The 12,927-nt window shown below is 46.4% G+C and overlaps 2 protein-coding genes across 9 annotated transcripts in view; one reads left to right on the top strand and one right to left on the bottom strand.

Moving 5' to 3' along the window:
• Window positions 1-2,550, top strand: part of DHX57 (DExH-box helicase 57) — a 28,029-nt gene extending 25,479 nt beyond the window's left edge. For all 7 annotated transcript variants that reach the window (XM_075088455.1, XM_075088458.1, XM_075088459.1 and 4 more), the window contains 2 exons: window positions 400-600; window positions 704-2,550. In XM_075088455.1, the coding sequence (XP_074944556.1) occupies window positions 400-600; window positions 704-847 (345 nt within the window). In that variant the 3' untranslated portion in view covers window positions 848-2,550. The remainder of the gene's footprint in view (window positions 1-399; window positions 601-703) is intronic.
• Window positions 2,551-4,564: 2,014 nt separating this feature from the next.
• On the bottom strand, window positions 4,565-12,513 carry LOC142055051 (serine/arginine-rich splicing factor 7-like). 2 transcript variants are annotated; one of them, XM_075088462.1, is made up of 9 exons: window positions 12,020-12,513; window positions 11,418-11,598; window positions 11,097-11,273; window positions 10,101-10,175; window positions 9,867-9,968; window positions 9,329-9,382; window positions 6,917-6,961; window positions 6,213-6,248; window positions 4,565-5,378 (listed from the first exon to the last, which is right to left on the bottom strand). In XM_075088462.1, the coding sequence occupies exons 1-9, from the start codon at window positions 12,039-12,041 to the stop codon at window positions 5,354-5,356; spliced, it is 717 nt and encodes a 238-aa protein (XP_074944563.1). In that variant the 5' UTR covers window positions 12,042-12,513; the 3' UTR covers window positions 4,565-5,353. The 2 variants fall into 2 exon arrangements, with proteins under 2 accessions (XP_074944563.1, XP_074944564.1); XM_075088463.1 differs by lacking the exon at window positions 6,917-6,961 and having other exon boundaries at window positions 12,020-12,366.
• Window positions 12,514-12,927: the final 414 nt, after the last annotated feature.

The following is a 12,927-nucleotide window of genomic DNA, read 5'->3' on the forward strand; positions in this document are numbered from 1 at the left end:
TCAAGAGGGTCTGTTAGCCATGCAGGTGCATTTTAGGCACATTTGCTGTTCTTCTTTGCAGCCATAGAAGAGACAGGGGAGGCCTGTGTGGCAGAGGCAGGTGGACCTGTGTTTGTCTGAACAGGTAGGAAAAGATGCAGCACTTTAGGGGAGGTTTAGATTGGCTATTAGGAAAAATTTCTTTGCTGAAAGAGTGGTCAGGCACTGGAACAGGCTGCCCAGAGAGGTGGTGGAGTCACCATCCCTGGAGGTGTTCAAAAAAATGTGTAGACATGGCACTTCAGGGCATGGTTTAGGAGACATGGTAGTGTTGGTTTGACGGTTGGACCTGATGATCCTCGGTCTTTTCCAGCCTTAATGATTCTATGATTTAATGAAGTGGTTGTGTACATGTTCCAGACGAGGCACTTTGAGAGCCCCTACCTGGTGTATCACGAGAAAATCAAGACCAGCCGTGTGTTCATTCGAGACTGCAGTATGGTGTCAGTGTACCCGCTGGTCCTGCTTGGAGGTGGGCAGGTTCACATGCAGTTGCAGAAGGGAGAATTTGTCATCTCTCTTGATGATGGATGGATACGGTTTGTGGCCGCCTCTCACCAGGTAGGGAAAAGGAGATAATCCTGGGAGCACTGCCGAGCTGTGCTTGGGTTTAGAATGCCGGAGATGCATTATGCTCACCTCTGTGTTTTACCATATGTGTTAGGTCGCTGAGCTGGTGAAGGAGCTGCGCTGTGAACTGGACCAGCTGCTGCAGGACAAAATCAAGAATCCCAGCATGGATTTATGCATGTGCCCCCGTGGCTCTCGGATCATTGGGATGATTGTAAAGCTTGTGACCACCCAGTAACTTGAGAACAGCTTTCTATAAAGACTGTTTGCTACTGTCTGAGAACAGAGCAAGTAACATCAGTGTTTTGTGTATTTGGTGTCCCAAAACATGGCACTGCCCTCTGGAAGACCAAGATGGCAACTGTACTATTGACAGATTCTGGGTTGGTGTTTGGGTTTTTTTTGGGGGTGGTTTGGGTGATTTTTGTTTTGGTTTTGGTTTTTTGTTTTCTTCCCTTTGTTTGCAGAGCACTTGCTTGTTGAAAGTAAGGTGGCTTACAGTACACTCTGGGAAATGGGAAAATGACAAATCTCCCGGGAAGAACAGAAACGCCAAGAAACAAAGTGTTTTTACATGAGGCTGTACACTGGCCCAGTGTTTTCTGGTCACAGAAATACCTGCCACCTAGCTGCTTCTTGTATTAGTAGTGTGTGGAGGCAGCATGTGACATCATAAGCTGCTCCCAAATTGGTTTAAACTCACTTCTGCATTTTGGCCAAGACTTTACTGAGATAGTCAGACTTGGCTGACCAGGGATCAGTTTGCTTATGGTTCAACCCAAGGCCCTTTAGAAGGTGAGCTCCTTTTGATTCATGTCAGGGGCTTCTGAAATGGAGTTGAGTGTCCTCTGGCAACGAGGCTGTACTGATCAGTTGGAGCAATGTGTTGGCTCAGTGCAGCCTGTGCTGGTTACAGTGTAAAACTGCAGGAGCATGTGCGTGCTTCCCCAAAAGTCATGCTTGCACAGCCTTGGGCTGTGAAAAAGTAAACCAGATGAGATGGACTGATGCAGGGCATTAAAGGTGATCCTTGGGTGGATGGTGTTGCTCACTGGTAGGTGGTAGTCATCCTGCCACCCTGTACAGCTGGAAGGAAGCCCCACTTTTGGAAACTCTTAGCCAAAGTCCTGCTCTGGGGTGCGGACTGCTACAGAAGTGTGGTAAAATGGCGCAGTAATAATGAACTGTTACTTTCCCCTTCAACATTGCTTAATTGCAGTGCTAAGCATTGCCACAGCTGAGCTGCTTCATATACTAGCACTTGCTAGTATAATAGTAAGTGCCTTAAGTGAAAATAACTTTGATATCATCTAGAATAGTAAAACCAGGTTTAAAAACTGACTCTACCACCAGCCCCGCCTAGAAATAACAGGCTGAGAACTCATAAGCAGAGGGAGGCACATCATTTGAAGACTAGTTCAATTTGAAAAAAGGAAGAAAAACCACCAACCGCCCCCAAAACAAATCACACCAGAGTCAGTTTCACAGCACTACACCCTTGCATGAGGCAGAGGACAGGCACTAGAATGGCCTCTGCAGTTATGGTGAACTGCAGAAGGCTAAACTGTTGCCATCGCTTAATGTTGGCCAATAGTAGCACCACACTCTTGTAACTGCACACCTGGACACTTGGGGGTTGGGGTTTCTTTTTTGTTTTGGTGTGAGGTTCCCCCAGGTTTAATGAAGACCTGTGACAGCCTAGACATATTGGGGCAGGGCACGTGTTGTCAGCCATTAGCTCTGTGTCAAGCTGGAATGTTAGATATGGCATTGCTTCTGCATGTGCCTGCTAGTCATGCCAGTAAGGGAAAGCAAATACTGTTTTTGTTCAGGTTGGCTGGGGTGTAAAAAGGGAAGCTTCCCTTCTTTTTTTTTTACACCTCAGGCTTCCATACGCTTTCAAAGTGGCACCCCCTTGAATAAATAACATCTCAACCATCACCGAGTGCTGTGGTTTGGATGGAAACTACTGCTCAGGCAATGTCGCTGTGACTCTTCCCTCACATGCCATGCTAAGTTGCACCGGCACTGTCAAAGTGAAGATGAGGGCAAGGACAGCCAATGATGTAGCAGGTGATAATTAGCAGCATCCACCATGCTGGAGGGAGGACTTGTGAAAGATCCCAGTGGCTTGCCTTGGTGGCAGAATGGGCAAGTCTGGGAAGGGAGCAAAGCCCAAATCAATAGTTACAAGATGACAGCGGGTACATCCCTCATGTCTCATTGCCTGGGCTGCAATGTCAGCTGCCACGGTAGGAAGGTTTCTATTGCATAGTGCCCATCCACTGCCAAACCAGGCCCCCTTCCCTGAACTGCACATGCCCTAACCTGGCTTCAATTTATTGGTCTTTATTACTTGCATCCTTCAGCAGCTATGTTCAGCCCCTGAAACCAGTGCCAGGCCCCACAACAGCTCCATTTCCCCTCAACAGTAAAGGTATAAAATACTACAAAAATGGCTGAAACACAGCCCCAGGTGAACAGCTGCAGCAGAGCTGGAGCCTAGTCTTGCACACTGCAAGCCCTCCACAGTAGAGCTGGCCCTGCCTCTGAGACAGCACATAAGATACAGATGACAAGCACCAAATACAGTGCCAGTGCTACTACTAATGACCATAGACCTGCCTGTAAAGCATGAGAAGAGCCACCTCCAGCAGCTGCTGAAGAGTGATTCCTCCTCTAGTCTCCTCCATGGGAGCTGACCAAAGCTTACCCATCATATCCCTCCTTCCAGCCCCCCTTCCCCTGCCTCTAAGCACACAGCTGCCATCCCACCTCCCCCCCCTTTCTTGTAATACTCTATTGAGTGAAAAGGCTGGAAAAGAAAGGTAGCACAAGAGTTTTAGTCTACAGGTTTATTGTGGAGTCAGCTTGCTTCAGCAGTACAGAGGGGAGTGAGAAAAGTGAGAAAAAGCTACCACCCCCCCTAAAAAGCACTGTTGCATGGGGTAACTTGACCATTTATGCTGTAAAACTGCAGTGGGGCAGAGGGAAGGGACCCCATTAAATACCACCCCACCACTGTTTAGCAATGGCTTTTAGGTCATCCTAATTTAATGCTGTTACTTCCACCTCCTTCTTCTGCAGCTTATAATGGACTATAACAAAATGTTAATTGCAGCATCATCAGTAAGGAAAGTCACATATCCTACTAAGCACCAAGGCACTAAAACATACAAACACAGGGAAGAGAGAGGAGGGACAAGACAAACATGCTGTAGTACACAGGAACAGTCCTTGTGAAGTCACATATAGGGGCTCATTATTGTTCTTTGACTACCTGGACACCTTGTAAAGCAACAGTGACCATAGTTCATCTGAAAACCCGGGGCTAGGTACCCTTGCATGGCTGCAGTGCTCTGCCTTACCAGTAGAGTATCAGCCCACTGCTGACACATTAGAAGGCCCAAGAGAATTAGTTCCTCCCTGGCCTGTAAGACACAGCAATATAGGCCAGAACGTACTATAAGGCAGGCTTTAGGTCAAGATCATCTGGCAATCTGATTTCCATAGTAGTCTGATAATAGCCATTATCAGCTGCAGAGACACATCAAACTGGCAAGTAACTTGTACTAGTTTATCACACTTACATTAAATCCGTCAGCAACCCCCATGTGGTGAGATGGGGACCATCCGTATACAGGCGGCTACAGCCCAGTTTCCCCCAAGTTCTCCCAATCAGGACAGCAGCAAGTCCCTCGCTTACACTTTACCACCAAAGGAAAAGATGTGACCAGGCAGATCAGGTCAGATAGATGTAACTTGAGCTCTTGATTCCCCACGTGTACTGCTACTTAAACATGACCTGCAGGTTCTGCTTGTGACCTTCAGTCTGTAAGAAAAGCCTCAATTTCCTAAAGAGAATATCTAAATATATTATCTTCTGCACCAGAACTGCCACTTTATCAGAAGTATCACAAAGAAGTAATACTATTTGGACAAGCAGGACATAAAACAAGATTTCTAAAAATATTTACTTCAATAGTTTACATTCCAGAAGTATTCCAAATACCTTCAGGTGAGAAGTTCACTGGTCCTTTAATCAACAGGACAGTAGACCAGCACTTGCACATTCCTTGCTTTTTCCACCTGTTAACGCCCTTTGGAGACATTTTTGTAAGTCAAATCATCAAGCATACATGCACCTCCAAGCAGGTTTTCAGCTTCACTGACCTTTGAGGAGGTGCAAATAAAAACACAATGTACAGATCACAACATTCAAGACCAAACAGTAAAAACAACAGCTGGTACCAGTAACTCTTCACTCTCGCCGGTGCTCTGCAGGAATGAAGTCCTCCAACAGGCACACATGCGCAGGACAGCCACTGACTGGCTGCCGCACTATGCTCAATTCACAAGCGCCTGTAGCAGCCTGCCTCCTGCCTTCCACCGCAGCAGCACATGACCTGCTTCAGCTACCCAAGTATTAACGGAAACAGCAGGGTTATCACAAAATATTTCTTAGTTAGAAATGCACAGTTTATTTCAATGCGCCAATAAAAAAAGCCCAACATTTTCAGATCACAGAACGTTAACACAACAGAAGAGTTTTGCATTAGTCTACGAATAAGACTTTTAAAAGATCCAGATTCATGCCAATTGTTAGTCAATAGAAACAGCCTTCTAGGACTAAGCCCTTACATTTATAAAGACACCACAAAATCCCTTATAATAATGTAAACAAAATAAATTTTCTTCTTTAACTTTTCAAATTTGAATCCATTCTTTCAGGACTTGCACTCCTTCAAGGGCTTCCTGATGGTGAGTGACTGAAAGGGAAAGAAAAAGATTAAGAGCAACTCCTACAGCAAACCCAACAGAAACCACGCATGCTACCCCAGGTTTCCTCTGCTCCGGAGACCTCCCCCCCCCATAATGCCCCTCCCCACACTGTTTTCATTTACAGTTCATGAATAATGAGAAAAGTGTTATATTTTATACCTTTATAAATAACAACTGCTTTAAGCTTGAAAAGGGCAGGCAAAATAAGAGACATCAGCTGTGACAGCTAGGTGAGACATCCAGCCTGCTCAGAAAGCACCTGAGCCTGCCCTCCAGCTGCACAGAGGAATTCTTGCTCTGCCATAACCTACATGGTTCCAGTTTAGGGCTAGCTATAAGACACTATCTCAGACCATGTAAATTCCAGCACATACTTCTCTGGTTACATAGGAAACTTTACTTCTGACTTCACAGTGCATAGCGAAACTTGGCAGCTGTAGAACTGAGTGAGAGCCAGCTGTGAGGAGCCACCAGCAGGAATTTAATCCTACCACGTATTCATGGTTTGCTCCATAGCATAAATTACTCACTTATTCCCCAGAATCTAAATTCCTTACGAGCTTGGGGATAGTTGATTCTCATTTGCCCGCATTTTCTGTTGTCCTTTAAAATTAAAGTAGGTTACCTTAAGAGTTACCATGAAGTTCTGACTGCCAATGGTAGGAAGTGCCTGTAACACTTCGTCTTTTCATAGTTCACAAATTAAGACAAGTAAAAAACTTTAGGCTTTTATCCTTGCACAAGTTAACTTCTATAGCAACCACTCCAGACACTAGTTCTGTGTAACTGTATGGCACATTCCAGTGTTAAGATATTCCTACCTTCTCTTTGGAGAGGGTGATCTGGACTTTGAGCGACTGTTAAAAAAGCCACAAAACAGATCAATGTAGTAGACTTGTACACACTCGGTAACCACTTTTGACCATTTAAAAACAGTAAGAACAGTTTGAGGTTGTTGAATACATTAAAAGACACCACCCTTAATGCTGCTGATAGCAAGTATACCCAGTTACTTTAAGCAAGAAGCTGCAGTTGAGAAGGAAAAATGCTCAAAGCCGGAGCCCTCAGGAAAAGAGCAACACACAGCTTCAAAGCAGATATAAAATGATCACAGTAATCCTGCAAAGCAGGAGCAGTGAACCAAGTAGAGGAGAGTCAGAAAGACTGAGAACTATACACAGGTAAGAACAAAAGTAGGGAAAGATATGCCCCAAATCCTGTCAAAAATATTTTTTGCCACAACCATGGGTTGAACAAAAGCCTGTATCCACAGTCCTTCTGGAAGAGTTGCCTACTGTCTCACAAAAATCAGCTATTAAAAAAAAATTATGTATGAAAAATATTTTAAAATCAACTATTAAAGAACCCAAACACAAAAACACCCCCCAAAAAAACCCTCTTCCACATGCAACTGAAATACTGGTCCAAGCAGAGATTTTGAATCATGACCAAAAACACACCACCAAACCCAAACAAACAAAACCACCAAGAAACCCCCAAACGCTACTTTTATTTATACGCTCACCTTTTAGCAGGTAAGCCAGATTTAGATCTACCATGGGACCCAGACCTACGACAGGAGAAAAATAAAGCTCAGCAAAGCAGCCAGTGGCATGCACATACAATGGAAGTTAGTTAAACCAGCAACAGCAAATTCATACCACATAGCATCACAAACCAGAGGCAGCGGCTCTGGTGCTTCAGGCTTTTCTCGTGGCATTTCAGCAGAATCCTTTAGCTCTTACTCCAGAGAGCCCATTATCAGAAGACAAGAGTACAAGCACAAGAAGCTCCCCAGCAAAGCTTCAGCTACCACCTTCACAAAACAGAAGACCTTGTACCAGGCTCCCAGACCTCCTTCCTGCCTGCAAGTATCCCACCCATAAAGGTAAGAATAGTTTCAAGTGTCATCTTAGAAAATCTTTCAATAGCACATTAAAGAGCCTGGAATCAGCCGCAGGTAAGCATGTGTGCAGGAGAGCAGATGCATTCTTCAGATCAAGTTCACAGTGCCACTTTCATTCAAGTATAATATAGCTTTTCCTCAGTTATCCCAATGAAAGCAGCATTTCAGTTTTCAGTATCTGGCTACTAATTTGTAAAATATTCCCAGTTCATCTTATGAATAAAAATCTACTCAAACAGTGAGAATTTCCTCCCACATTTATCATGTTACTTTACCAACTCAAGTATTTGCTGTTACTTAGAAAACACTTGTCCTCCTAGAGCATCAGAATTCAGGCATGTGGTATTACTGAACATCAGAAAGCCCAGTGTCAGTTGTTTAATAGGCTTGGCCAAAAAAGTAAGAAACTTTTATTCTATTTCTGCTCAGAAGTGTTTTTAAAGGGTAATCAAGATTCACCTTTACCTGGCCTATTAACTTATAGAAATACTACGTGGGCACTGTTGGTGTAGGTTAAACAAAGCTTTGTGCCACTGCTTTGAAACCTTCCTGGTCACTCTACTGAGCCATCCTCTGTCACAGTTCCTACACTATAACCAGTATCACAGTTACACAGGATGGAGTTGCTCAGAACTACCCAGAACTTGTATTTTGTAGCACGAGCATGACTTGGTAAGGAATACAAGAGCATCATCTTACTATGAGAACTGCTGGCAAATCCTCCTTCCGAAAGGCACAGCAACAAAGCAGGACCACAGATCAAAAGCTCTAGAAGCAGCACTGGTTACACAGTAGTGTTTTGCTGTACTAGCAGAGGACCAGCACTGGCTGGCATTTTCACAATGCTTCCATAACTCCAGTCCTGAACTACCACTTCCCACCACTGCAGTTGCAGACCTATGCAAAGCCAGCACTACTCAGAAATTTCAATAAGAGTATGAAGTCTTTGATGCAGAAACATGACTGTCCCAGAACTACAAGTCACCAAGCAACATCAGCAGTACCCAGGCTCTTCCACAGCAGCAGCATGCAATCTGAGCCTGGCTAGTCATCTCCTGCATTACAGGCCTGTGTGAGTAATAAGTCAGGACAGCTCTAATAATAATAATCATCCCCTTAAAGGCTCGATGTGCAAGTCCTGAAGTTGTAGGCAGACACCTAAACATTTCTCTTCCCCCGCTCTAATGCAAAAAGGCAACTTCGTCCAACTTATCAGCTCTCAAGGCCATCATGTTTTTATCCTACTATTTCACCCTTCTTCCAACTAACACTTATCACAAAGGGCAGAGGAAAATAATGCAGGAGCATTTACTCTACACCCACTTTCTTTGACTTCCATTTCAGCATGGAAAACATCCAGATCTACAAAACATGGGCTCCATGTCAGAGAAGTCCTTCAAAACACTACCTGTGGCACCAGGACTCACAGCCCTGCTCATTCAGCCCTCCAAACCTCTGAAGTCAAGCATCCTACCTCACGTAGTTTAGTTCTTAGCACTACAGCAATTTAGCCTGATCTAACTCTCAGAACAGGAACTGACAAAGCTGAAAAGCTATAAGCACAAGTTCAGTCAATAGTGGGAACCTTCTCATTGCTTCCCACCCCACCAGCATTTGGGATTTACAAAAAAGCATGCCAAGAAAAACGTAAGCACCATTTTCTGCAGGACACAAGGTCAAGCATTATCTACACACCTAGGCATTAACTAGTTTCCAAAACATCTCTCCACAGACCTGAAATCATACATATGCTTTGTTTGACTATGCATTGACTACATATAGTAGCCACAGACCAAAAGAAAATCATGTTTAGTACAAGAAATCAACCACTACTTTAGTCTGTAAAAAGGCATAAATTATTAAGTGTGAATACTGCTATGCTGCGCAACCTTCTAACCCCTTCCAGCCAAACTCCCACAGAAGACAAAAATAACAACCAACAAAACAAACAAGAAAAACGAAACAAATCCCACACCACCAAAAAAAAAAACCCCAAATTATCATGGGTTTGAATTAAAACAAGTATCTTACCTGCTTCGAGGCCATACAACAGATCGCGACCTCGAGCGTGATCTGGACCTAGATCTTAAAAAAAAAAAAAAAAAAAAAGGAAAAAGAAAAAAACCCCAACCAATCAGTGAAAGCACTACTATTACATAATTCATATAGCTGAAATAGTATTCTTTGACTTTTATGATACAGAGAATTTTCCTGGAACTATTGTTTTTGCAGAGGCAGCTTCTAGTATTAGATTTGGCCAGTACTACAAATCCCACTGCCCTAGCTGAGTAAACATAATTACTCCCTGTATCCTTGAAGCTGAAATAAGAAAGCTTGACCATACATCAAGGCTGTAACTTTGGTACTGTATAAAAACAGCTCAGACGCAGCAGTTCCAAAATAATACGCTTATGTTTTTAACTTCAGATAAAGCATTCAGATTAGCTCTCAGGAATGCAGAACCATGAAGGTTACTGCAAAAACACGGACTGCAAAATATAAACTTAATGTTAACTCAAACACTCACATTTCCTTCAACAATGTTGCGGGCTTAAGAGAAAACACATACCTTGATCTCCTTAAAGAACCAGACCGAGATCTGCGGGGTGAAAATGATCTATACCTACGAGGAGAGATTGACCTGGACCTGCGGTAGGAAGCTGATCTTGATCTACAAAATAAAATAAAAAAAAATAATAGAAAAAAAAAATTCCACAAGTTACTTTTCACAAGGACTAAGGAAAGGGGTGGGGCAGAGGGAGGACTAAGAAAAGGAATGAAAACACAACAGCCAGAACCCTACCTCCTACCACGACTCCGACTGCGTGACCGAGAATACCTTCTTCCTCGGGACCTGGACCGGGATCTAGACCGGGACCTGGTTTTAGGTTAGAGAAAACAGGTATCAGGAAACAGCTGCAGCCATCAGTGCACATGAGGCCCTGCTGAAGTCAAAACTGATTTCAGACAACTAAAAAGAAAAAAAAAACAAAACAAAACCAAACCAACAAAAACACACCACTAGCATCTGTCAGTTGGAAAAATCTCTGGGCCTACTTGTCTTGAGCATTTTACTACCTAGAAAAATGTTAAAAGCTGAATTACATTGCAGAATTACATTAGAATAGAAAACACTGTAATGTGTATTTAAAATAAACCTTGCAAGTTTGCAGGTCGACCCTCTTTGGCCCAAGGTCTAGCAGATCTAGACGATCTAGAAGTATCTATAGCCGATCGCTGCATCTAGGTGTTCTCTTCAATCTAACGACGATCAAACTGACAGCCCAATGAGCCAGGGTGAGGCTTGATTGACGCAAGAAGATTTTTCTAGGTGGGAATGTGGTCAATCTGATGTTCCTCTTTCTAAACCGGAGGGGGGCCCCAATTGAAAGCCAAATTTACTGTTACGGCGATCACCGTCTCAAATTTTCTGCCCTTAAAGAATAAGGTGAAGCTACGTGTAGATGGCTCGAGGGGATCTGGCCTCTTATGCTGATCACCTCAAGGTCTAGGAGGATCTTAAGTGTCGGATTTGCAAGGCGCCTCAGCATGAAATCTTAAGGCTCGTGACATTCTGAATCAAGGCGACTGACTCAAACGAAGAAACCTGAAAGGTTTTGACCAGGTTGATTATTAAGATATTAACAGTTTGTATGTATTAGCAAAAAAAATTGTGATATACACCTGTTGACTTACAACATTAAGAGTTAAAACTGGCGTAACATTCTGTTCTTTGCTAACAAGAGCTACACAAAAGTGAACTGGCGAAGCAACTCCGACGCTCTGGCCCCACACATACCTGCTCCTCCTTCGGCGACTATAGCGGTGACAATCATAAGCATAGTGGCCTTTCTCACCACACTCATAGCATCTGTCGTTAGGGTCAAAGGGGCGCCGTGCAGGAGGCCTGTCATAACGGGAGCGACGAGGCATCCCTGTTGACACTTCCACTCTAACCCTAGAGCCGCATATTATCCTGCAAGACACAGCACGTATTAATCACAGGAATATCTTTTCCCCCCGTGTTTATTACACACAGAACAGATACCAATGATCGGTGCAGCCTGAGGAGATCAGAACTGCGGCCAAGAGCAGTCAAGGAGGTTTTAAGCATACGTACTTCCCATCTAGGCCGAGCACAGCATCTTCAGCATCCCTCGGGTCTTCAAACTCCACGAAGGCAAACCCCGGTGGGTTTCTCGCGATCCACACGGTTCTCAGGGGCCCGTAGTAGCTGAAGGCTCTCTCCAGCTCGCCTTTGCCCGCGCCCGTGCCCAGGTTCCCCACGTACACCTTGGTCTCTGCCGAGAGGGACGCCATCTCAGGGCCGGTGTATGGTCCCGCAAAGCTCCCGCCGCACGCAGGCGCGCCCCGGCACGAGGCCGCGCGCGCGGCCACCGCCCCTCCCCCACCAGGCGTCGCCATCTTTGACACCGCCTCCATTTTGGTACGCTCCCGCCCGGGCCGCGCGCTCCCTCCCCCCACCTTCTCAGGGGTCCGCTCTTCGCCGGGCTCGCCACCCCAGGGGCCCGATGGCGGCCGCCGACCCCCAGCATCGCCCTCCCCGGCGCCATCTTGTCTCACCACCGGCCACCCGAAGCAACGACCGCTTCCTCCCCCCCTCAGCGCGGCGCGAACAACGCCGCCGCTGCCACCGCCCCCAACGGCAGCCCATACCACCCCAAACCGGCCCACGCCGCCCCGGCTCGCTATTCCCCCTACCGTAACGCCCGTAGCGCGACATCTTCTCGGCTACAGGCCGAGCCCCGCGCCCGACCCTTATATAGAGGGAGGCGCCGCTGCGGCTGCGCGACGCGCCCCGGCAGCCGCACGAGGGGGCGGGGCTCAGGTCGCTTGGCAACGCAGAGCGGGGCGGGACAATTCCACTCCCCAGGCGCAGATAGGTCTCGCGAGAGCAGCGGCCGACCGGGCGCGCCTGCGCACTGGGGCGTGGAACCGCGTTACGGGTACGGCGGGAGGAGAGGCAGCAGCGTGAGCCAAGGCTCCTCCTCGCCGCGTCCCGCGGGGGCCACTCCTTTCCCGGGTGGTTTCCGCTGGGGAAGCTAGTTACGTCTGCTGCTCGGGCCCCGCGTCCGTTGATACCATAGCCAGGTGCCTCCCCTAGGGCTCGCCATCAGTGAGGTCCCCAGGGGCGCAGGCAGCCGCTGCTCGCCCCCAGCCCGCCCCGCACACGAGCTCCCGCCCGTAGCGCAACTGGGTGTGAGGGAGGCTCAGTGGTACAAAAAAGGAGCAGAGGTGACAGGAACCAGTTCTTCCAGTCATCACCCTCGTGTGACACCAGTAACTCGGCTTCTGGCACCACTGAGACTGGAGGTGAAGGAGCCTGCTGGGCTCCTTATTCCGTGGTGAGGAGGCAGGAGGTGTTGCTTTCCTTTTAACGAGGCATTCTCAAACTACTCTCAGATCTCTTGAGCAGAGTTTGACCTGACGCTAGCTCTCATGCAAAATACATCCCAGCTACCCTCGGGTGCCAAGGAGTTCAGGTGCTGGCTGATCTCATCCAGGCAGGCAGCTGAAGCATTCACATTGTTGGCATCTACCAACCTTTTCAGGGAGACCCACACAGAAGCATATGTGCAGTAGAGGATTTTTAAGAAAAAAATCAGCAT

This window comes from Phalacrocorax aristotelis, chromosome 3, assembly GCF_949628215.1.
Source record: "Phalacrocorax aristotelis chromosome 3, bGulAri2.1, whole genome shotgun sequence".
Lineage (NCBI taxonomy): Eukaryota > Metazoa > Chordata > Aves > Suliformes > Phalacrocoracidae > Phalacrocorax > Phalacrocorax aristotelis.

What these genes read in the sequence shown, in the direction of transcription:
- LOC142055051 (XM_075088462.1), bottom strand. Translation starts at nt 12,041, where the DNA reads ATGTCGCGCTACGGGCGTTACG. An exon ending in GTGCTCGGCCTAGATGGGAA is followed by an intron (nt 11,274 to 11,417) that starts GTACGTATGCTT and finishes TGTGTCTTGCAG; the next exon opens with GATAATATGCGGCTCTAGGG. An exon ending in TCTGGCTTACCTGCTAAAAG is followed by an intron (nt 6,249 to 6,916) that starts GTGAGCGTATAA and finishes CTTTTTTAACAG; the next exon opens with TCGCTCAAAGTCCAGATCAC.